The following is a 25,538-nucleotide window of genomic DNA, read 5'->3' as shown; positions in this document are numbered from 1 at the left end:
TTTATCTATATAGACCAGCAGAATCAGTTCATTGAAAATTTGGGCAGAGATGGGGGCCCTGGGCACTTACTTCATTTCCTTTCTATCTGATGTGGAAGAAAGGGGATTTTTGCTGCTCCCAGCGTTACAAGGACAATGGGAGTCATTTGCTCTGGAAACACTGGGATTTAAGTTCTGAGTAAGCATGCTGGGGAATGTGATCTCCGAGGTATTTTCCAATGAACAGAGCTGTGAGTGAAAGGAGACACTGAGCTGCAGGATTCGTGACTTCGTCTCGCACTTATCTTAGAAGGAAGAGAGTGTCTAATCATTATAGAAAGCAACAGTGGAGAACTTGTAACCTTCCAGTTCTTATTAACTTAGAACTTCTAGCTGCTTCCTCCAATAGGTAGAATTGCAAGTTCTCTAACACTGGGAGCACGCAGGCAGAAGAAAAAAAATAGATGTGGTAGATCTTTTTGGCTTTTCTCGGCTCTGAGATGATCAGGGAGCCACACTCAACATAACAGAATAGAATAACAGATCTGGAAAGGACCTTGGAGGTCTTCTAGTCCAAACCCCCTTCAGGCAAAAAACCCTATCACATTCCACACAAATGATTGTCCAATCTCTTCTTAAAAACTTCCAGTGTTGGAGCATTCACAACTTCTGCAGGCAAGTTGTTCCACTGATTAATTGTCCTCACTGTCAGGAAATTCCTCCTTAGTTCTAGGTTGCTTCTCTCCTTGATTAGTTTCCACCCATTGCTTCTTGTCCTGCTTTCAGGTGCTTTGGAGAGTAGCTTGACTCCCTCTTCTTCTTTGTGGCAACCCTTCAAATATTGGAACACAGCTATTATCACATTCACCATGAGTCAGCCAAAGGTCACTTGGATTGAAAAGAAGGTCATACAAAGCCTTCAGATGTTAGACTTGCTGAACTTCCTTGTTTCCTTATCCTGTCCACTACTATCGACAATGGAGAAACAGAATATGAAAGCTACTAGAATAGTTAAGATTTAACTCATCAAGAGGAAGTGCCAAGACAATGCAACTAGAAGGTGAAGAAGTTGAAGTACAGGTTATTTCTCAACTTATGATCGTAATGGAGTCTGTCCATCATAGTCAAAAGTTATGACCGTTGTAATGCGACCGAATTAATTTTACAACCTTTTCTGCAGCGGTCATGAAGTGAACACTGTGCTTATTAAGCAATCCAATGGTTCGCTAGGGGCACAATTTTGCTGAAAATGGCGGACGTAAGTTGCAGTTTTCGGCAAAACTATTGTAAAGTGCGGTCGCGTCACTGCAGAAGGCTGCAAATCAGTGGTGGGTTCCTCCCAGTTCGGCCCGGTTCTGCCGAGCTGGTAGCGGTGACGATATGATGTCACCGAACTGGTTCTGCCCCCCCCCCCATGCACACCCCTGCCCCTCCTGCACTATTCTTACCTTTTATTTGGCCCCACCCCCAATCTATTGCTGCCTCCTGAGTCCCAGTTGATGGCTGGAGGGAAAAAAACTGTTTAAACTCTTGCCACGGGGCTTCAAAGGGCCACCCTAGAGCTGATCAGTGTTAAAAGAAAACAAATGAGTAGACCGGTGCCTGCAAAAACAAATGAGTAGACCGGTACAGCTCTGCAAGCAGTTAAAAGCCTGGTAGACCAGGACCTCTGCTAAAGCGGTGAAGACCTGGCTTTTCCGGCAGGCCTGAGGCCGTTGATCTCGCTCTTGTGATCTGGCGAGATCCGGCCATGAATGGCGTGAATGAGTTTTTGATGTTTTTAATGATTTTAATTTTTCAATGTTTTTTTATAATGATTTTTTAACATGTATTGTGAGCCGCCCTGGTCTTCGGAGAGGGGCGGCATATAAATTAAATTAAATTAAATTAAATTAAATTAAATTAAATTAAATTAAATTAAATTAAATTAAATTAAATTAAATTAAATTAAATTAAATTAAATTAAATTAAATTAAATCTTAAAGAATTGTCACATGACCATCACACCATGCCCACAAAATAAGCCACACCCACAGAACCAGTAGTAAAAAAATTTAGAACCCACCCCTGCTGCAAACAGCCACAAATGCTGCCATGTTGCCAAGCACTGAAGTTCGGTCATCTGACTGTGGGTGAGGGAGGAAGTGACCATTGGTACATCAAACCCGGTCCTTAATAGCACCAAGATAGGCTCGTTGTAACTTTCAATGGTTGCTAAGCAGCTGGTCTTAAGTCAAGGCACCTGTAATCACAGCTTTTTCTTCCTAGTCTCAAGCATTCACAAGGATGATGACTTAACCATCCCCATAGCAAACTATTAGGCTGCTTAATGAACATAGTGTACTCTTGCAGAAGAGATTGTAAAATAGCGACCGTTGCAGAAGAGATTGTAAAATCAGCCTGGTCACACTCAAACTGTCATGACTTATGACCAGTGGTGAAATCTAAAATTGTTACTACCAGTTCTGTGGGTGTGGCTTGGTGGGGGGGGGGGTAATGTGACTGGGTGGGCGTGGCCAATTTGTTTTTTACTTTTAAAACCATTTTTTACATGTAAAACCATGTACAAAATGCTTTCAAAAGGCTCTGACGATTCCAGCTGAGTTGCCTGATCGGCAGGGGATTTTTCAAAAACCCTCTGCCGATCAGGCAACTCAGCTGGGATCGTCAGAGCTTGGCTCGTCAGAGGCATTTAAAAGAAAAAAAGCCTCTGATGATCATGTGGCTCAGTTGGGCATGGGGGGCAGGGGCAGGGATTTTTGCTACCGGTTTTCCGAACTGCCCACCGCTATCGCTACCTACTCGCCCGAGCCGGTCCAAACCAGGAGCATTTCACCCCTGCTTATGACCAAGATGGGTTGGCTCCATTACAGTCAAATGTCAAGGACTAACTGTACTTCAACTTCTTTACCATCTACTTGCATTGGGTTGGTACTCCCTGTTGATGTAGTTAAATTAAATCTCAGGTATTCTAGTATCCTAGTATCCATGTATTAAACAAAATATATGTTACTAGGTAGGAGATAAGACAGATGTAGACAAAGGATTAAAAGACAGAGACATCCCAATGACAATTAAGGTACTTACTGTCAGAGCCATGGTTTCTCAGTTGTCATATTTGGGCTGCAAAACATCAACCGCCAGAAAGATTGAATAAAGAAAAATGGATGCCTTTGAATTATCATACATGGAGAAACAGGATGAGACCCTGGACCAGGAGAAGCATCAAATCATTGACTTCATAGCTGAAGTAAAATTAGACCGCTACCTGGAAGCACTGATAGTGAAGTTTACAGCTTAGGCTGGGGTGTCAAACTGAATTTCATTGAGAGCCGCATCAGAGGGCTGGGGTGGGTGTGGCTGACTGGGTGGGTATGGCCCAGTGGTGAAATCTGAACCGGTTTGCTACCAGTTTACTGGCCATGCATGCACAGTGCGCACCAAACACGTACCGCATCCTTGTGCATGTGCGCTGTGCGCCAAAGGCACACTGCGCGTGCATGCACATTACACACCAAAAGGAGACTTGGGAAAGTAAGTAGAATAGCAGGGGGGAATCAGCTGTGCCGCGCGATCTAGCTTCATTAGAAAGCAGGATTTCCTGCTTTCTAGCAAAGCTAAGCTGCGCGGCACAGCTGATCGTTGGAAATACCAATTCGATCGAACCGGTAGCTTTTTTATTTTTATCACTACCAGTTCGCCTGAGCCGGAGTGAACCAGTAGCATTTCACTCCTGGTGTGGCCAGCTCGACATCACTCGTGTCAGGGGTGCCTCTGGTGGCCTGAGCTCTGTGCCAGCGAAAATGGGCTCCTGAGCTCCCTTTCCGGCTGCGACGGCCTCTTGCAATCTTCTGCCAGCAAAAATGGAGCTTCGTTTTCTTTGCCAGAGGCACCGTGGGCCAGTCTCTCACTGTTTCCAGGGTGGCCCCGCGGGCCTTGAGTTTGATACCCTTGGCTTAGATATTTCAGATACATAATACAAGTAGTCCTTGACTTACAAGTGTTCATTTAGTGACTATTCAAAATTACAACAGCACTGAAAAACTGACATGACCAGTTTTTACACTTATGACTGTTACAGCATCCTCATAGTCACCTGATCAAAATTTGAGTACTTGGCAACTGGCACGTATTTATGACATCTGCAGTGCCCTGGGGTCATGTGATTATCTTTCGTGACCTTCCGACGAGCAGTCAATGAGGAAGCCAGGTTCATTTAACAATAGTGTTACTATTTAACAACGGCAGTGACTCACTCAACAACCCTGGCAAAAAAAATGGTAAAATGGGGGCAAAAGCCCAGTTAACTCTCTTACTTAGCAACAGAAATTTTGGACTCAATTGTGGTGGCAAGTCAAAGACTACCTGTCCAAGGACAAGTCGTTAGAGTATACCTTGAAGTTTGGAGAAATCCAAGACAGTTAAAAAAAAAAAAAACAGGTGACAGAAAGCAGGATGGCTATATGTCATCATTGATAACACAAAGTTCGATTTGTAAGGACCCAACAAGCAGGTCTACCAGACAATCCTGATCAAATGATCATCCTGAGGTCCTGAAGAACCAGAAACATTTTTTTTAAAAAAAAACAAAAAATTGGGACAATAGAGAGGCTTCCTCTATGCCACTGTTATTCCTTTCCCAAATTAGAAAAACGTGACCTCCGCATGAAAGCTATGTAGTCTGGCAATAGCTGAACAAACATTATGCCTAAATGAGCTTTTATTTTCAGTTTTGAGTTTAAAGAATTTTATTATTTGAAAACTGACTTCCTCTGCCCCAAAGTTGGAATTCCCCCACCCATTGCCGCTTCCACTGATAGGCAGTCTTAACCTCCCACTTATTTTTTATTCTGACTGCATCTTTTTAAGAGAGGAAAAGGTTAGTCTTGACTTTGCCTGGAAACTTATAAAACTTCAGAAAGAGAGATGTTGAACAATTGAAGGGCTGAGCAGCCAAAAATGAGGTATGTATCTGGGGTGGTCAAAATGATTTTTTTTGAAATGTGATTGGGGGGTATGTGTGTGTCTATAACATTATAATAAGATTTTACATCAAAGAGGTGACAAAAGGAGGAGAGCAGATATCAGCAGTTCTAGGAGCCAGGAATACATAGTCCTAGAATCTGTTACATTACTGGGACTCAGTCTAGAAGAGGGGTCTCCAAACTTGGCAACTTTAAGATGTGTGGACTTCAGGAGCTGGCTGAGGAATTCTGGGACGTGAAGTCCAGAAGTTTTAAAGTTGCCAAACCTTGGCTGAGATAAAGAATATTTGTGTACCTGCAGAATCCTTTCCTTCTTTCTCTACCTAGCCACAAGCGATGAGTATAGTTTTCAGACTAAAGGAGGTATTGAATTGGGATGAATTAAAAGTGGTGCCTCACAGTAATGCATTTAGATCTGCAGATTTCTTTTAAAAATGTGAGCAAATGTATAATTAAGTATCTTCACCGAAACACCAGGGTGCCTTTACTTCCTAAGAAGAACAGGAGACAGTAAAAGTCATTGTGGCACATTAAAAACTAACACACGGCCCCCAACCTGATTATATTTGGAACTGGATGCCTTAAAGTTTAGAAGTGCACCCAAAATGCTTTGTTGTTGTTGGCCCTTGCGAAGTTGCTTTAAAATAAAAACATTCCTGTTATTTGAAATATAGGGAGACTACAATGAGTTTCTCCAATACGGTGGCTTTCTAAAGGATTTTGTTTGCTTGTTTGCTTTTAATGTTTATAGTTTAAATACGTTTATATTGTTTTTAGGTTGTTTTAACTCTTGATTGGAAGCAACCCAGAGCTTGGGATGGGATAGGTGGCTACTTGCATGATGATAGATAGATAGATAGATAGATAGATAGATAGATAGATAGATAGATAGATAGATAGATAGATAGATAGAAGACAGACAGATGATAGATAGATAGATAGATAGATAGATAGATAGATAGATAGATAGATAGATAGATGATAGATAGACAGACAGATGATAGATAGATAGATAGATAGATAGATAGATAGATAGATAGATAGATAGATAGTAGACAGACAGACAGATGATAGATAGATAATAGATATGTAGATAGATAGATAGATAGATAGATAGATAGATGATAGATAGATAGATAGATAGATAGATAGATAGATAGATAGATAGATAGATAGATGGTAGACAGACAGATGATAGATAGATAGATAGATAGATAGATAGATAGATAGATAGATAGATAGATAGATGATAGATAGGCAGACAGATGATAGATAGATAGACAGATGATAGAGATAGATAGATGACAGATAGTAGATAGATAGATAGATAGATAGATAGATAGATAGATAGATAGACAGATGATAGATAGATAGATAGATAGATAGACAGATGATAGATAGATAGACAGACAGATGATAGATAGATAGATAGATAGATAGATAGACAGATGATAGATAGATAGATAGATAGATAGATAGATAGATAGATAGATAGACAGATGATAGATAGATAGACAGAGAGATGATAGATAGATAGATAGATAGATAGATAGATAGATAGATAGATGATAGATAGACAGACAGATGATAGATAGATAGATAGACAGATGGTAGATAGAGGTAGATAGATGACAGATAGTAGATAGATAGATAGATAGATAGATAGATAGATAGATAGATAGATAGATAGATAGATAATTAGTAGATGTAGACATGGAGCTTTTATTTTAGAGATGCTCTCTAATTTATTGTAATATGTTGTTTTAATCTATGTCTTGTTATATTAATACATATTAACTACTGCTGTTGTACTGTACATCTATATATAAAGTATATATGTGAGGTTATAGTAAAGAAACCAGGAAATAAAATTAAATAAAAGCAAAAAAAAATGAAAGTTGCTTTAACAATAATAGCCATTCACAAAAGAGTCGTTTCTCATGACCCAGATGTTCCTTCACTGGTGATCTGATTGAAGCACAGGGTAAAATGAAAGGCTTTGTTTCCTGCTCAAGCCAGAGGAGATGCAGACAGATTCTATTATGATCCTTTAGAATGGGGGTGGGTTGTTGTTTTTTTGGCTTTTATATATGGAAATAACTTGAAACTCTTGCCATCTTGTTTGCAAAGATCAGTGATCAGAAAATTAGAGTCTTCTGTAAAAGAAAAGAAAAAAACTAACTGCATGTGGCATGTTAATCTGGAACATCTCCGTGACTATTATATCTCAGAGGCCTTGAGGCACGTTATCGTAGTTTACACATTAAAAAGATTTTGGGGAAACATTTACTGAAACAAACTCAGCTTCAGGATGAGCTCAACTTGGATGATTTTTGTGCTTTATTTATTTAGATTATTCATATCCTGCCTATATTACTTTTACAAATAACTCAAAGATGGCAAACAAATCCAATGCACCTTCCTCCCCCTATTTTCCCCATACCCTGGACTGAAAGGCCTAAAGTCACCCAGCTGATTTTCATGCCTAAGGCGGGACTAGAACTCACAGTCTTTTGCTTTCCAGCCAGGTGCCTTAACCTCTAGACTAATTACTCTGCTGGTGTGTGTGTGTGTGTGTGTGTCAGTGTCTGTGTCTGTGAGTGAGTGAAAGTGAGTGAATGAGTGATAGAATGATAGAATATCAGAGTTGGAAGGGACCTTGGAGGTCTTCTAGTCCAACCCCCTGCTTATGCAGAAAACTCTATACCAGTGATGGCTAACCTTTTTGCCATCACCTACCAAAAGTGGGGGGAGCGCGGGGAAGTCACCCATGTGTGTGCCCACACCCATAAGATCATCTGACGGCCGTGACCAGGGGGGCCTTCCCACAGGTACGCCTGGTGCGCCAGTTGCGTCCTTTTCTAGACTGGGATGCCCTTGCCACGGTCACCCACGCCCTTGTTACTTCTTGGTTGGACTACTGTAACACCCTCTACATGGGGCTGCCCTTGGGATGCACCCGCAGGTTACAGCTAGTCCAGAATGAAGCTGCGCGGCTTGTTACGGGGGCCTCTCATTACTCCCATGTGACGCCTCTCCTGCGCAAGCTGCACTGGCTGCCGGTGGTCCTTCGGGTTCATTTCAAGGTGCTGGTGCTCACCTATAAAGCCCTACATGGCTTAGGCCTGGGGTACTTGCAGGATCATCTCCTGCCATCCTCCCATCGTCCTGTGCGCTCCCACAGAGCGAGCCTCCTCAGGGTGCCGTCAGCCAGACAATGTCGGCTGGTGGCCCCCAGGGGGAGAGCATTCTCTGTGGGAGCGCCGACCCTCTGGAACCGGTTGCCCACTGGGCTGAGGACAGCCCCTGACTTCCTCTCCTTCCGCCGCGAACTGAAGACATGGCTCTCTCATCAAATGGGCTGACCCGTTGGGGGATTTTCACATTGAAATACTTTTAAGTAATTTTTAATTGGATTTTTAGTTTTTATGTAATTTTCGAATTTGTTGAATATCTCTTTGTAAGCCGCCTTGAGTCCTTCGGGAGAAGGGCGGCATATAAATTACATAAATAAAATAAACAAATAAAATAAATAAATAATTCAATGCACTGCATGCATGCGTGCATGCACCCCCTGCTTTTAACACGTGATGGCACAGTAGGCCCGGTAGGCCCGTTTTTCACCCTCCCCAGGCTCCAGAGGCTTTCTAGGAGCTTGGGGAGGGCGAAAACGGCCTCCCCACCCCCCCAGAGGCCCTCCAGAGGCCGGACACAGCCCATTTCCCAACTTCCAGTGGGACCAGAAGGCCCAAAAATCAGCTGGCCGGCGCAGTCATGCATGCTGGAGCTGAACTACGGCAATGCTCACATGCCCACTGATATGGCTCCATGTGGCACCTGTGCCATAGGTTCGCCATCACAGCCCTATACCATTCCAGACAAATGGTTAGCCAATCTCTTCTTAAAAACTTTCAGTGTTGGAGCATTTACAACTTCTGGAGGCAACTTGTTCCACTGATTCATTGTTCTAACTGTCAGGAAATTTCTCCTTTAGTTCTAAGTTGCTTCTTTCCTTGATTAGTTTCCACCCATTGCTACTTGTCCTGCCCTCAGGTGCTTTGGAAAATAGCTGGACTCCCTCTTCTTTGTGGCAGCCCCTGAGAAATTGGAACACTGCTATCATGTCTTCCCTAGTCCTTCTTTTCATGAAACTAGACATACCCAGTTCCTGCAACCGTTCTTTGTGAGTGAGTGAGTGAATGAGTGAGTGAGTGAGTGAATGAGTTGGCAAGAATGCAGAAATTGTTTGCCACATCATTCTCCTTCTGTGATTGTTTTCTGGATGAGCCTCAAGTTCTGGGATTTCCTGAATTCTTCCACCTCAAATATCAAGTAGATGCAACACAATCCTAATTCAATCTCCTCCAAACCTTTCTAATGTCTTTGAGACCAGAGCCCTCAAAATGCCCTGGCATTTTTCATCCAGTTCCCCCACCACCACCAAGTGGAGGATGGGGAACTCGGGCAGGAGTTTAGTGACGATCCGTTCTATCCTCTTAACATCTTATAGCAGAACAGAAGACTGGAAGACAAAGTCAAAAATGGAAGAAATGAAAGTTTTCTTTCTAACTGAGCCATTCAGGAGCCTCAAAAATGCAGCATTGCTCCTAGAACCTCTAGAAATGACTCTCTTTTGCCTCTGAGAAGACTCTCTGGGCTAAGGTAAAGGTAAAGGTTCCCCTTGCACATATGTGCTAGTCGTTCCCGACTCTAGGGGGCGGTGCTCATCTCCGTTTCAAAGCCGAAGAGCCAGCGCTGTCCGAAGACGTCTCCGTGGTCATGTGGCCGGTATGACTCAACGCCAAAGGCGCACGGAACGCTGTTACCTTCCCACTAAAGGTGGTCCCTATTTCTCTACTTGCATTTTTATTTATTTTTTTACGTGCTTTCGAACTGCTAGGTTGGCAGAAATCCTCTGGGCTACCTTGTCCCAAAGGTGCTTTTTCCAAAAGGCAACTGGTGTTTCTTGGGGTTTTTTTTTTTCTTTGAAAACATTTTGCTTCTCATTCAAGAAGTCTCTTCAGTTCAGAAGTGAAACGTTTTCAAGGGGAGAAAAAAAAATCAATTCCAGTTGTCTTTTGGAAAAAGCACCTTTGGGACCACCATGACCTGGATGGTTGAGAATCTCCATAAAGCCCTGAGCCAACTTTTGTATCAGATGATTCTTCCCTCCAAAATCCAAAAACACTCCACTAATATCTTTTTAAGATTTCACCACACATGTTACCCCCTGGGGTTTCCCTGAGAAGTCTTCTTCTGACTGCTGAAAAATTTCCCCTCCCCCCCAAATGTGGTATCATCTGGTGATCTAGTGAGTGGAAAAAATGTCTGAGGCATCAGGGAAGGGAGAAGAAAAAAAGGCATATGATTATGTGATAGGCAGAAACCTGGGGGAAATCCAGGAGACAGGGGCTGTTATCTTAATAAATAGAAGAAAATCAATCTCGTTCAAGGAGAGAGTCAGAGCTGTGCAGTACTGCTGATATGATCATTTTAAAGGTATTGGTGAAAGTATTGGGTCTGTATGGGTACTCCTCAACGTAAGACCCCAATTGGGGCCAGAACTTCCGTGATTGTTTTATTTATTTATATTTATTTCTTAAGTTTATATTTCCCATCTTGCAGTTGAGAGTTAGTAGGAGGGAGGGAGGGAGGAAAAAGAGGAAAAGAAAAAGAAAGAAAATAGGGGAAAGAAAATAGGAAAGGAAAGAAAAGAAAAAAGAAAAGATAAAAAGAGGAAGGGAGGGAGAAGGAAGGAAGGAAGGAAGAAGGGAGGGAGGGAGGGAAAAGAAAGAAGGAAGGAAGTAAAGAAAGAAAAAGAAAGACAGAAAGACAGAAAGAAAGAAAGAGAGAGAGAGAAAAAACAAAAAAGGAAGGAAGGAAGGCAGAAAGAAAGAAGGAAGGAAGGAAAGAAAGAATGAAAGAAAGAAAGAAAAAAGGAAGGAAGGAAGGCAGAAAGAAAGAAGGAAAGAAAGAAAGAAAAAGAAAAACGGAAGAAAGAAAGAAAGAAAGAAAGAAAGAAAGAGGAAGGAAGGAAGAAAAAAGGAAGGAAGGAAGGAATGCAGAAAGAAAGAAAGAAAGAAAGAAAGAAAGAAAGAAAGAAAGAAGGAAGGAAGGAAGGAAGGAAAGAAAGAAAGAAAGAAAGAAAGAAAGAAAGAAAGAAAGAAAGAAAGAAAGAAAGAAAGAAAGAAAGAAAGAAAGAAAAATTATTTTATCAAATTTAGGTACTGCCCATGTCACTCTTGCAATGACTTGGAAATTTTAGAAAAATTTTATGGGGTTCTCCAGTTCTGAAAATGTTTGTACGGAAAATGCAATTACCGATTAATGAGCAAGATTTCCATTTTCTGAATCTGCAGTTATATCCCCAAGCAATATTATTAAATATTGGAATTCCATATTTGATATTAAATTTTCCGATTTAGGCAACTTTGGTATATCTATAAATAGCACCTTTGGCTAAGTAAGTGGACAGCATTAGGATCTAAATACAATAGAACTGTAGCATCTCTGGAAACAATTATATCCGTTACAAAGCTATGGAACGGAATGTCTAATAAAAACGGATTCAATCCTTTTCCCCATGCTAAATTTACTTTATGGAGAAATCCAGCATTAAAACTTGGGGGGGGGGAATGTGATATAGAAAAATTGGATGAAAGCAATGTCCACATACATGGATTCTCCCTCCATCTGTCCTTAATCTGGTCTTCCAATGATTGCACCAGAGGTGGGTTTCAACCGGTTCTTGCGAACCGGTAGTGGAAATTTTGAGTAGTTCGGAGAACCGGTAAATACCACCTCTGCCTGGCCCCGCCCCCAATTTATTCGCTGCCTCCCAGTCTCCCAGCTGATAGGCTAGAAGGAAAAAATCAGGGCTCATTTTCTTGACAAAGAAGAGGGGAAAAAAACCAAGATACCATTGCTTTAAATTGACAAGCCAACGAGCCTCCCAACTGATCGGCTAGAAGGAAAAAATCAGGACTCACTTCTCAGCCGGGAGATCGCTTGGCAAAGAAGAAGAAGAAGAAACAAGACACCTTCGCTTTAAATTGAAAAGCCAAGAAGCAGCTGCTGGAAGGAGGTTTTTACTTGCAGGAGCGAAGTGACATTCAGCAGTTCATTTCTGGGTCATCTGAACAACAAACTGGATAACAGGAGGGATTCTTATATGGTTCTATGTTTTTGAAGTTTTTGGGGTTTGTGCAACACGGACTTTGTATTTCTAAAAAGGCTTGGGCGATTTCCATTGTGAAATATCCTGTCTTGAATGAGTTTTTTCTGCCTGCTTGTAAATGGAGCTGAACTTCCGGCTTCTACTTTCTATTATCTCTAAGTAATGGTAGCTGTTTTCTTCTTACAAAGTTTCCTTTATGCAGCTGGCAGGAATGTGGAATGAGGCTCAGGCAGGTTCATTTATTAGCAGGTTGATTTTTCCTTGCTTTTCTGGGAGCCTTTTCTTATGAGTAATATTTTATTTGGGGAAATGAAGAGGTGGGGAGTTTGATTCCTTCCCAGAGCAGGTTAGTGGGATGGGGAGGGAATGGGGATTTTGCAGTAACCTTCCCCAGGAGTGGGGAGGGAATTGGGATTTTGCAGTATCCTTCCCCTGCCACACCCACCAAGCCACGCCCACCAAGCCACACCCACAGAACCGATAGTAAAAAAATTTGAAACCCACCACTGGATTGTACCCATTGCCACTGTAACTGACTCCTTCCCCTTTGTTGCTGGTTATCCTTTGCTTCACTTTCCTTCCATTGTTTCCAACATTAGAGCCTTCTCCAAAGAGTTGGGTCTTTGCATCGTGAGTCCAAAGTAGATTCATTAGAACCTGGTCATTTGTGCCTTAAGGGAGGACTCTGAGTTGCTTTGTTTAATGACCTACTGGTTTGTTTATTTGTTTAGGCTGTCCATGGTGGTTTGTTTGTTTGTTTGTTTAGGCTGTCCATGGTGTGTGTGCTTTTAGTTATTTAGTCATTTAGTCATTTAGTTGTTTAGTTGTTTAGTTATTTAGTCATTTAATCATTTAGTTATTTAGTCATTTAGTTATTTAGTTGTTTAGTTATTTAGTCATTTAATCATTTAGTTATTTAGTTATTTAGTTATTTAATTATTTAGTCATTTAGTCATTTAGTCATTTAGTTGTTTAGTTATTTAGTCATTTAGTCATTTAGTTATTTAGTCGTTTAGTCGTTTAGTCGTTTAGTCGTTTAGTCGTTTAGTCATTTAGTTATTTAGTTATTTAGTTATTTAGTCATTTAGTTATTTAGTTAGGCTGCCCGTTGTGTTGAGAGGAGTCTTCTCCGGTACAGGTAGTCCTCGACTTACAACAGTTCACTTAGTGACCGTTCAAAGTTACAACGGCATTGAAAAAAGTGACTTATGACAGTTTTTCACACTTATGACCGTTGCGGTATCCCCATGGTCACATGATTTACATTCGGATGGTTGACAACTGACTCACATTTATGACAGTTGCAGTGTCCCGGAGTCATGTGAATCTCCTTTTGCGACCTTCTAACAAGCAAAGTCATATTTTGAAAACCAGATTTATTTAGCAACCGAGTTACTAATTTAAGAACCGCAATGATTCACTTAACAAATGTATCGAGAAAGGTCGTAAAACGAGGCAAAATTCACTTGCCAAATTTCTCACCTAGCAACATAAATCTGGAGCTCAATTGTGGTCATAAATTGAGGACTACCAGTACCAAAGTTTGGAGGTGTCAATATTCTTCTCATATTGCTTCTTTGAAGTCCAACTTTCACTTTCAGGGAGCTTCCCAGAGAATTCCATGGCTTGGATATTTTGATCTTGGTAGGTTATCTGACAAAATTTGTTTTGCTTCCCAGCTGTAGCAGAACAACCGCTTCTGAATATCTGAAAGAGAAGGAAATTGAGCCCCTCATCCATTTTGACAAAGTAGGTTTCACGTTTTCATGTTTTATAATTATTGTGGTGCATGTGTGTGTGTGTATGTAAGTCCTTGACTTACAACAGTTTGTTTAGTCGTCCGTTCAAAGCAGGGGTGAAATGCTCCCGGTTCAGACCGGATCACCTGATCCGGTAGCAATGGAGGTGGGTGGTTCGGAGAACCGGTAGCAAAAATCCCTGCCCCCTCCACATTGCCCAGCTGAGCTGCGCAATCATCAGAGGGTTTTTTTATTATTTTTAAAAGCATTTTTTCTACAACCTCTTTGGCCAAAAAAATGCTTTTAAAAGTAAAAACATAAAAGCCTCTGACGATCGTGCAGCTCAGCTGGGATCATCAGAGGCTTTGAAAATCATTTTTTCTACAACCTCTTCAGCTGAAGAGCTTATAGAAAAAATGTTTTTAAAAGGAAAAAAAAGCCTCTGCCGATCAGGCAAGTCAACTCGGACTGTCAGAGGCTTTTTTAAAAAAAAGAAGAAAGCGTCTGCCAATCAGGCAAGTCAGCTGGGATCGTCAGAGGCTTTTAAAAAAAAAAAAGAAAGCCTCTTAAAAAAAAACAATCGCGCATCACTCAGCTGATTGTTGCAACTTTTTTTTTTACATTTTAAGCATTTTTTTACTACCGGTTCAGGTGAATAGGTAGTAAAAAAATGCTTTAAAAAAGTTTTTTTTTAAAGTTCCCAAGATCGCGTGCCACAGCTGATTCCCCCCCCCCTCGCCGCTGTTCTACTTACCTTCCCAAGCCTTCTTTTGGCATGTAGTGTGCATGCGCGCACAGTGTGCCTTTGGTGCAAACTGTGCATGCGCACGCACAGTGTGTGCTTGGTGCCTGGCGTAAATGCACAGCCAGCGAACCGGTAACTAACCTGTTCAGTTTTCACCACTGGCACGAACTGGTGGAAAGCTAGTACTAAAGGTTCCTGGGCTTTCCACCCTACTGAAAGTAAGAGTTTCTCATTTTCCCAAAACAATATGTCACACTGTCCAATCAGGACAAGAGCTGGTTGCTTGGCAACTTCTCTACTCCTCCTCTGGCCAGCCAGCTGTTGGAAGGTCTCTGGTTTACCAGCTAACTATGTTGTTTTGGCTGAAGACTCCATCTCCAGGCTCTAAACTGTGTCAACCTGAATTCATGTGAGAATAACCCAGGATAGAAACAACCTCACAGCCTGGTCAGATTTCAGGCTTGACAGTTGCAATACCCCGGGGTCAACTGATAACTTTTTGTGACTTTCTCACAAGCAAAGTCAAAATTCACTTAGCAACTCTGCTACTGACTGCAGTAAATTCACTCAACAACTGTGGCAAGAACGGCCGTAAAATGGGGCAACGTTCATTTAACAACTACAGGTAGTCCTCAACTTACAACAGTTAGTGACGGTTCAAAGTTACAACGGCACTGAGAAAAGGGACTTATAACCATTTTTCACCCTTGTGACCTTTGCAGCATCCCCATGATCCCGTGATTTACATTCAGATGCTTGACAACTGACTCACATTTATGACACTCGCAGTATCCTGGGGTCATGTGACCATCTTTTGCGACCTTCTGACAAGCAAAGTCAATGGGGAAACCAGATTCACTTAACAACCATGTTACTAACTGCAGTGATTCACTTAACAAACGTGATGGGAAACATCGTAAAACGGGGCAAAACTTACTTAACAAATTTCTCACTTAGCAACATAAATGTTGAGCTCAGTTGTGGACATAAATCAAAGACTACCTGTATCTCACTTAGCAGCAGACGTTTTGGACTCAATTGTGGCCATAGGTCAAGGACTACCTGTACTAGCTTATTAGAACCCAAGGGCTGTGCCAACTCTAGATGGGGCTCCCCTTGAGGAGCACCCGGGGCTCCAACTGGCGCAGAGTGTGGCCGTGCGGGTAGTTATGGGAGCGATGTGGCGCTCCCATGTAACACCTCTCCTGCGCAAGCTGCACTGGCTCCCGGTGGTCTTCCGGGTGCGCTTCAAGGTTTTGGTTACCACCTTTAGAGTGCTCCATGGTTTAGGGCCTGGTTATTTACGGGAACGCCTGCTGCCGCAAACAGCCTCCCACCGGCCGGTACGCTCTCATAGAGAGGGTCTCCTCCGGGTGCCGTCGGCCAAACAATGTCTCTGTGGGGGCAACTACTATCTGGAACGAGCTCCCCCCGGAGATACGGAGGATCCCGGATCTACGCACCTTCCGCCGTGCTCTTAAAACCTTTTTATTTCACCAGGCTGGTCTGGCCTAACCTTTCCCATTCTCTTTTTTAATGTAAATTTTAATGTAAATTTTAATCTGTTCTTAACCTGGGGTTTTAAATTTGTCTTGGGCTAAATTGATTTAATTCGATTTTACTTCTGTTCTTAATTTTTGTATTTTACGTGTTTTATTCGGTGCCTGTTCACTGCCCTGAGTCCTTCGGGAGTAGGGCGGTATACAAATTAAATAAAACAAAATGAAAAATGAAATGATTTGTGCTTGTTGGTTGACTTCCATTGTTAACAGATGCCCAGTGGACAAGTGGAAGGAATCATGCCATCTCAACATCCGCTGATTCGTAATACCTTGCCCCAGTTTGTGAATCTGGGCTTCCCCCTGGACCATCTGCTGGAGCAGATAAACCCTGATCTGAAAATCAGGCAGCAGGTGGCTGAGCTGGAAAGCCGCCAGAAGACTTTGGAGAACATTGTCTCGGTTCTGAGCCGGGAGTTGGGCAGAAAAGAAGAAACCCCTGACATCAGGGTTGGAGAAGCTCTGGCCAGGATCCTCTATCTGGAGGAGAAAGTAAGAGATCTTTTGGAAAGATCAAGTTGATGCCTTTGGGGGGAAAAAATCAAATGTCTCCAATGAGAACTAATAGAGCAGAGGTGGGGAACGATGGACCCTTTTATAACTTGTGGACTTCAACTCCCAGAATTCTTATACGTAACAGCCGTCTGTAAATCCACATTTCAAATGATTCTAGTCTGTTCAAAGGGGCTTTCTGTCAGAAACCAACTCTCTACTCCGTAGAGCAGGATGGAAAAGATGTAACATCTGACAAGCCTGATTTTCAGTCTTAGGTTTATGTCGTGACTGTAGAAGGCCTTTTTCATTTTGAAGAATGATGTTCGAGCTTTCTCTATCCTTGTCTTTACTTCAGGGGTCACGTCCCAGCTTTCATGTTAAAAAATTACAAGTTATAAAGTTATTACAAGTTATAACAGGGTCCATCATTCCCCACCCATTATAGATTGTCCCAGTGGTGGGTTTCAAAATTTTTTACTACCGGTTCTGTGGGTGTGGCTTGGTTTGCGTGGCATGGCTTGGTGGGCGTGGCGTGGCTTGGTGGGCGTGGCAGGGGGAGGATACTGTAAAATCTCCATTCCCTCCCCAATCCAGGGGAAGGTTACTGCAAAATCCCCATTTCCTCCCAATTAGCTGGGACTTGGGAGGCAGAGAATAGATGGGGGTGGGGCCAGTCAGAATTTTTACTACTGGTTCTCCGAACTAATCAAAATTTCCGCTACCGGTTCTCCAGAACTGGTCAGAACCTTCTGAAACCCACCTCAGCAGGTTCTGACCAGTTCTGGAGAACCGGTAGCAGAAATCTTGAGTCGTTCGGAGAACCGTGATTTTACAGTATCCTTCCCCTGGAGTGGGGTGGGAATGGAGATTTTACAGTATCCTGTAATCAGAATATAATAATAATCATACACTTGTCTAATACGATGTCAGATTACCGAATTTAATTGAAAGCATCAGTATTTCTCTTGCATGTTTCCATGTACTCCTTCCAGGTAGAACAGCAAGATTCACTCTTGGCTCTGAAAGACGTGATGATCAACAGCTTGGTATCCCGGATCCAGACCCTGGAACATACCAGCTATGATGGGTGTTTCCTCTGGAAGGTCTCCAGGGTGGGGCGTCGAATGCAGGAAGCTCAAATCGGCAAACGGCCTGCCCTTTATTCCCCCCGTGAGTGACCAAATCAGGACGTGAACAGAAAGGGGGAAATTGATTTGCTAGACCAAAAATCTCTGCTTGGTGGCTATGGAGATTCTCCATCATCCAGGTTGCCTCAAAGGTGCTTTTTTTTCTTCAAAAGTCAACTGGGTTGTTGTTGTTGTTTCCTGAGGAAGAAGAAGAAGAAGACGTTTCACTTCTCATCCAAGAAGCTTCATAAGTTCTGATGCCAGGGGGATGAAAGGATAGGGATCGACCGTTGAGACTGGACGGCAGGGGAATGGAAAGATAATTCTGATAGGATGAGGGGGGAGAGAGAAATGGAAGGATTATATTTCTTTGCATTACTACTCCTTCCATTCCCTCCCCCCCACACACACACACACCATCCTATCAGAAACAGAGGGCAAGACAAAAAACAATGGATGGAAACTAATCAAGGAGAGAAGCAACCTGGAATTAAGGAGAAGCTTCCTAACAGTGAGGACAATTAACCAGTGGAACAGCTTTGCCTTCAGAAGTTGTGGTGTTTGCCTTCATCACTGGATGTTTTTAAGAAGAGACTGGACAGTCACTTGTCTGAAATGGGATAGGACCATGATGGCGAACCTATGGAGCCATATCGGTGGGCACGCAATCGTTGCCCTAGCTCAGCTTCGGCGCATGGGAAACGGTCTGTTTCCGGCTCCAGAGGGCCTCCAGGAGGGTGGAGAAGGCCATTTTCGCCTTCCCCAGGTTCCTAGAAAGGCTCTGGAGCCTGGGGAGGGCAAAAAACGGGACTACCGGGCCCACCAGGCCATCACATGCAAAAAGCAGGGTGAGTGCAGGGGGTCGCATGCACATGCGCGTGAGGGGGGGACACATTGAATTATGGGTGTGGGCACGCGCATGTGTGACCCCCCCCACACTCCCCCCCTTTTGGCACACAACAGCAAAAAGGTTAGCCATCACTGGTATAGGATCTCCTGCTTGAGCAGGGGGTGGACTAGAAGACCTCCAAGGTCTCTTCCAGTTTCTATTCTGATTGAACTGGCAGGACAAGGAACACTGAACCCAGGTGGAGTGAGGAGAGACCTGCTGGCGGGTGATTAACTTGTGGAATTAATCAGTTAATTGACCAATTAACCAGCTTGTGGAACTGTTTGCCTTCAGAAGTAGTGGGTGCTTCAGCACTGGAATTTTCAGAAAGAGACTGGACTAGGAGAGTGACTTGTCTGAGATGGTATAGATGTCAGAATTCTGATGCTGCCATAAAAAGACAAGGCTTGACTTTTCACCTACTTATTTCTCTGTAGATAATATCCCCTAGGAGATGGGATGGTGGGGGGAACATTCCTGTGGGGTGAGGTCAGAAGCTGGGGAGACTGACTTGGAAGATGGCCAATGAGAAGATGAGAATTGAGGAACGGAAAGGGAAGGGTTTGGGGGTCAGAGGGTTAGTATCGGCTACGACGAAGTCAGGGCCAGATCTGTCGTACTCAATAAATGGAATATTTCAGCAAAGATTAATTGTTTGGGAGTGCAATTTATTTGAGATGACATCGAAACCTGACAATAGGGTCTCCTGCTTGAGTAGGGGTTGGACTGGAAGACCTCCAAGGTCCCTCCCATCTCTATTTTATTCTATCCTTCCATCTCCCCGCCATCCACTCTCCACTGTCAGTACCTATCCTTCCATCCCCGCCATACCCGCCATCAGAACTGATGAAGCTTTTTGGATGAGAAGCGAAACGTTTTCTTCTTCCTCTTCCTCAAGGAAAAAACAGTCCAGTTACCTTTCAAAGAAATACGCACCTTTGAGATGCCAGCTTTTTAGTTGACTTTCTCACTCCAGTATCATTTCTGTGGGCTTGCACTACGGGAAAACACAGGAAGATCCAGCATGGGCATCCTGCTGAGACTATAAAACTTGCAAATGCATGACCCCATTCAGAAATAGGCACTATGGGATGCTCTCATGAACTTTTTGCTGCCACTAGGCTTGAAGAGCCTAGGAAGGAAGGGAGGGAGGGAGGGAGGGGAGAAGGAAGGAAAGAAGGAAGGAAAGAGAAAAGATGGAGAAGAAAGGAAGGGGAGGAAGGGAGGGTGGGCGGGAGGAAGGGCAGGGAGAAGGAAGGAAGGAGAAAAGATGGAGAAGAAGGGAAGGACGGAAAAAGAGAGAGAGAAAGGAAGGAAAAAAGAAATAGGGAAGGAAGGAAGGAAGGAAGGAAGGAAGGAAGGAAGGAAGGAAGGAAGGAAGGAAGGAAGGAAGGAAGGAAGGAAGGAAGATGCTGGGAAACAAAAGCACTAGCTCCTATTATTGAATTTATTTGCAGAATTACATTTGGGGCCCACAAAGTATCCCCTGGAATAGTAGAGGGCATCCTAGAGCCTTCAGTTTTGTCCATGGCCAAAATTGTCCCATGTTTTGTCCATGGTTAAAATGGTACGTTGTCCCAGCTGCCATTTTTATGAGCAGGCAAAACCCTTCTTGTGAAAGCGCCCACAAAAATGAACCCTGAAGATTCCAATTTCCATCAGAAAGTTTATCCTCCCATAGAGTTTATCGAAAGATAAACCAGTCAGTATTATTGTTCTTGCTGCTCTTAGCATCTCGTGTTTTTCTCTCCTTCGTGCTCCTCCAGCATTTTATACCAACCGCTACGGCTATAAGCTCTGTCTGAAGCTTTTCCTGAACGGAGATGGGACCGGTACTGGAACTCACCTTTCGCTCTTCCTGGTTGTGATGAAAGGAGAATACGATTTCCAGCTGAAATGGCCTTTCCAACATAAGGTATGATGGAGCTTCTGAACTTGTGGTAAGGAGACATGGCATGGGAAGCTCCCTCCCTCCCTCAATTCTCCTGGCTGTGGCTGCCACCTGTTCCCCAAACAGCAGCTATAAGTTCAAGAGGATTCCCAAACTGGATACCAACTCTTTTTGGGAGAGTGCCATCCCAATCAGGTGCTAAAGTCCACAGCCACTCTGCCTTGCTAGAATTAGATTTACATCCAGACCTCCATAGCTCTAAGCAGAGGTGGTATTCAGCCGGTTCTGACCGGTTCTGGCAAACCGTAGTGGAAATTTTGAGTAGTTTGGAGAAGCGGAAAATACAACTTCTGGCTGGCCCCGTCCCTGATCTATTCTGTGCCTCCCAAGTCCCAGCTGATCAGCTGGGTCTTCTTTTGTTGCCCTGCACAGGAGAATGGAGCTGGGAAACAGGTTAGTGGAGTGGGGAGGGAATGGAGATTTTACACTATCCTTGCCCTGGAGTTGGGTGGGAGTGGAGATTTTGCAGTATCTTTCCCCTGGAGTGGGGTGGAAATGGAGATTTTACAGTATCCTTCCCCCTGGAGTGGGGTGGAAATGAAGATTCTGCAGTATCCTTCCCCTGGAGCGGGGTGGGAATGGAGATTTTGCAGTATCCTTTCCCTGGAGTGGGGTGGAAATGGAAATTTTGCAGTATCTTTCCCCTGGAGTGGAGTGGGGTGGAAATGGAGATTTTACAGTATCCTTCCCCCTTGAGAGGGGTGGAAATGGAGATTCTACAATATCCTTCCCCTGGAGTGGGGTGGGAATGGACATTTTGCAGTATCCTTCACCCTGCCACGCCTACCAAGCCACGCCCACAGAACCAGTAGTAAAAAAGATTGAATCCTACCACTGGCTCTAAGCACTGGGAACAAATACTGACAGCATCCCTTAAGGAGCCAAGACAGGGATGTACACTCCTTGACTTTAGAATAGTTCATTTAGGGACCACTTGAAGTTACATCGACACCGAAAAAACTGACTTATGATCATTTTTCACACTGACAACCGTTGCAGCATCCCCATGGTCACGTGTCATGCCCCCCCCCCTCGGAGTCTGATTGTGGTGGAAGATGAGCTGAAACAAGAGCCAATAGAGATCAAGGAGGGGGGGCTCCGTTGGCCTTGGAGGAAACTGGGGAAGGGCACAGTCAGTCCAGGCAAGACTTTTCCGTATTAGTAAGGCCTGCAGACAGAGAGGAGCAGGAGAGACAGAGCTCAGGTGAAGAGCAAGGACCCTCCTGATCCTAGAACAAGGAGGGAAGAGAGAAGGCGAGATCAACGCAGATTGAGCCAGCTATGAGGGAGGAGAGTGCCCCGGCCCATTTCACAAGGCACACTTGGGGAGTGAGGTGCCGGTGGGAGGGGCATTGGTCGGGAACAAGCGTTGAACCTGTGAAGCCTCGTGTGCACTTGCCAACACCGAGAGATTGCTGTACTCTGTTTTGTGGGATTTGCCCGGTTTGCCTGCTTCGCTGAACTTCTTGCTCTGGTTACTGTTTGGCTAACTGAACTGCTGGCCCTGGTTACTGTTTGGGCTAACCTGGCTTATTGGACTGCTGGCCCTAGTTGCTGTTTGGGCTAACCTGGTTTATTGGACTGCTGCATCTGGTTGCTGTGTGGTTAAGCTTGCTTACTGGACTACTCGCAGCCAGAGGCTTCTGAAGGTGCGTGTGAGAGCTTTGCTCCAGGAGTTGTAGTGAATGTGAGGATGTTTGGAGGCACAGTTGGCACAATAAAGGGGAGTTAGACCCTGGTTGTGTTGCTTTCGTGCCATGGCTCGGGCCATCACATTATGTGATCAAAATTCAGACACTTGACAACTGACTCATATTTATGATGGTTGCATTGTCCTGGGGTCATGTGATCACCTTTTGTAACCTTCTGATAAGCAAAATCAATGGGGAAGCCAGATTCACTTAAGAACCATGTTAGTAGCTTTTAACTGCAATGATTCATTTAAGAACTGTGGCAAGAAAGGTTGAGGCCTATCTGTACTGATTATGCTTTAAGCCCATGCCAATGGATGGCCTCAGATGGTAGAAGTCTGTAGAGATTCTCAATCATCCAGGTCATGGTTGTCTCAAAGGTGATTTTTCAGGAGGCAACTGGACTTTCTCGTTTTTTTTCTTTTGAAGATGTTTTGCTTCTCATCCAAGAAGCATCTTCAATTCTGACAGAATATTCCCCACTATCCTGTCAGAGCTGGAGAAGCTTCTTAGGTGAGAAGTGAAATGTCTTCAAAAGAAAAAACAAGAAAATCCAGTTGCCTCCCAGTGGTGGGTTTCTACCGGTTCGCCCTGGTTCGGATGTCATCACGGACACTCTGCGTATGCACAGAATGTTCTGCACATGTGCAGAAGCGCTGTGCACGAACAAAGCAAGCGCACACATGCACGCACCTCCAAGTTCCAAACCAGTAAGTGGAACCCACTACTGTTGCCTCCTGAAAGAGCACCATTGGGACCTCAGCTGGTATCTTTATGTAGTAAGTGTAGGAGTAGGAAGAGAGTTGAGCCCTCAGGCACCCTGAAATGCTGGGTTCTAGAGCTGGATCTCCTCCCCTAAAATCATGCCCCACATTCTTTACCCCCTGTGGGAAGTGCACCCCCAAAAAAGGACAGTGCCAGAAACTTCACAGCACCAGAAATCTCAGAAAACAGTGCCATGCCGGCCCTTTCCCTTTAAGAAAGCCTAAAACGAAAGTCCCAGTGAGAGCTGACTAAAAGTCTGGGCATGCTGCCAAAACCCATTAATGCTTGTTACTAGAAATAACAAAGTAAACTAAAAGTCTGGGCTACTGCCAAAAGGCTAGTACTAGGAATCACAAAACTGGATTATGAGGCAGATCCTGAAAGTACTTAAACCAGCTAAAAATAACTCACCTGGAACTTCCTTTTCCCTCTTTCCTGGCAGAATTAACCCCCAGGATAGAAAAGATAAAGCCCCAGGAACAGAATTAACCCATTAAGGCAGGAAGACAGAACTCAGAGCAATCACCTTAACTAAAGGTACACACAAATGCTCATCAAACTACACAAACGTCAAAGGGAAAATGGGTATAAAAATCCATAAATTTATTATGCCACCCAGCTTGCAAGCCAGGAACGCTGGAGCTGTGTCGCTTTTTGCTTCTTGCCTTCCTGCATTAAAAGAATTCCACTTTCTGGCAGCTGGCTTCTGCATCCATTTCTTTTCAGCGTCTGTGGTATGTCCCAACTGGGAACTAACCAGGGAAATTTCTTCCAATTCCCCTAAACTAATCCAGGTTTCAATTTATGGTCTTGAAAGACCCAGAAAGTAATCTGGCCTATAGACAAGGATATACATGGCCCAAGACCAACACTATTTCGTTTAGTGCACGTAAATTGGTGCATATAATATAATATACAAAATACAGTGCATATAATTTCTCCCTTCTTTAAAATTTAGGTGACTTTCACTTTGTTGGATCAAGTCAACAATCATCACGTTTCCACCGCCTTCCGTTCCTTGGAGTCCTCGTCTTCATTCCAGCGGCCCATCAGTGAAACCAACCTGGCCAGTGGCCTCCCTGAATTCTACCCCTTGAACTCACTCTACGAACCAGGGACTGGCTACATCCATAATGACACGTTAGCCATTCAAGCTGTAATTGGCACAAAGGCTTAAACTATTGGGCAACCTTCATCTCAGATGTGGAGACCAAACTACCAACCCCAGTTGCTCCACTATGATGGAAGGTTCCAGAATATCTGTCAAAAGAAAGCGTAACACTGCTGCATTTATTTTTCCAATCTCTACTCAGTAAGGCTACAATGGAGAAAACTCAGTGGAGCTTACTCAACCCCTTCCCTATCACCCATTCAACAGCCCAGAGGTTGAAGGACTCCCTAAAGTCTGTGCTCCTAATGCAATTTTGAATCCATTAATTTATTCTAAGATCTACATACCACAACGGGATGATTATGCAGAATCCAAAATATTCTGTCAAGAGTGAAAAGGAGATATCAACCTAAGGTTTTCGGCTAGAAACCCATTTCTAATGTTTGGAAAGGTAAAACTATTATCTCTTCACATCCTTGCCGGAATAGTTGGACCTATTGAAGTTTTGTTGACCATTAAATATATTTGTCTTATTTCTTATTATGCATTGTCTTGTTTTTATTATTTTTTGTTATTACAGGTAGTCCTCAAATTATAACCACAATTGAGTCCAAAATTTATGTTAAGTGAGACATTTGTTATGTGAACTTTGTCCCATTTTACGACCTTTCTTTCCACCGTTGTTAAGTGAATCACTGCAGGTGTTAAATCAGTAACACGGGTGTCAGTCCTGAAGCCATTTTGGGAGGCCGGTTGGAGCTGTGGGAATGTGAGAGGGGAGATAGAGATAGCTGGGGGATGTGTAGCCAAAATAACATTCTTTCCCATGGGAGCGAAGGACACTCTACCAGGTGTTGGAGAGGCATGGATAAAAGGCAGCCGGAGTTGGGACTGCGACCTGATTGGACTATGTGATGGATGTGTGACCTGAGGAGAAAGAACTTTGGGTTTTGATCAGGGCCGGATTTAGATGAACAGAGGCCCTAGGCTATTCCACTTATGAGGCCCTTTCACCTATAGTGAAAGTGTAATTTTAATTTTGCTAACAATTTGAATGTAGGCCCCTCTTGATCTTGAGGCCCTAGGCTGAAGCCTAGTTAGCCTATAGGAAAATCCGGCCCTGGTTTTGATTTGGGTGGGGAAAACCTCGGGTCCTTCAGAGTCGGGTTTTCACCAGTTGTGCCAATATGACATTCCTAATACATTCTTACTTTGAGGAAACTCTAGGCCTCAGGTTTTTGATTGCTTTGGGTCTGTTACTTCCAACCCTGACAACGGGTGTTAAGTGAACCTAGTTTCACCATTGACTTGGCTTGTCAGTTTAC

The 25,538-nt window shown here is 43.6% G+C and overlaps 1 protein-coding gene across 2 annotated transcripts; it reads left to right on the top strand.

Annotated features, from left to right (window-relative positions):
* The first annotated feature begins 4,831 nt into the window (after positions 1–4,831).
* On the top strand, positions 4,832–24,753 carry LOC117667931 (TNF receptor-associated factor 1-like). Of its 2 annotated transcripts, none has more exons than XM_034421544.2 (6): positions 4,832–4,943; positions 13,821–13,890; positions 16,398–16,676; positions 17,672–17,849; positions 20,462–20,610; positions 24,061–24,753. In XM_034421544.2, the coding sequence occupies exons 1-6, from the start codon at positions 4,939–4,941 to the stop codon at positions 24,277–24,279; spliced, it is 900 nt and encodes a 299-aa protein (XP_034277435.2). In that variant the 5' UTR covers positions 4,832–4,938; the 3' UTR covers positions 24,280–24,753. The 2 variants fall into 2 exon arrangements, with proteins under 2 accessions (XP_034277435.2, XP_060546800.2); XM_060690817.2 differs by lacking the exon at positions 4,832–4,943 and adding an exon at positions 11,862–12,163.
* Positions 24,754–25,538: the final 785 nt, after the last annotated feature.

Source organism: Pantherophis guttatus, chromosome 2 (assembly GCF_059756535.1).
Source record: "Pantherophis guttatus breed Tessera chromosome 2, ASM5975653v1, whole genome shotgun sequence".
NCBI lineage: Eukaryota > Metazoa > Chordata > Lepidosauria > Squamata > Colubridae > Pantherophis > Pantherophis guttatus.
This window is presented reverse-complemented; position numbering and strand designations above follow the sequence as displayed.

Coding starts and splice junctions, on each gene's coding strand:
- LOC117667931 (XM_060690817.2), top strand. CDS start 12,144: ATGTTTTTGAAGTTTTTGGG. Junction 13,891..16,397: donor CCCTCATCCATTTTGACAAA/GTAGGTTTCACG, acceptor CATTGTTAACAG/ATGCCCAGTGGACAAGTGGA. Junction 17,850..20,461: donor GCCTGCCCTTTATTCCCCCC/GTGAGTGACCAA, acceptor GTGCTCCTCCAG/CATTTTATACCAACCGCTAC.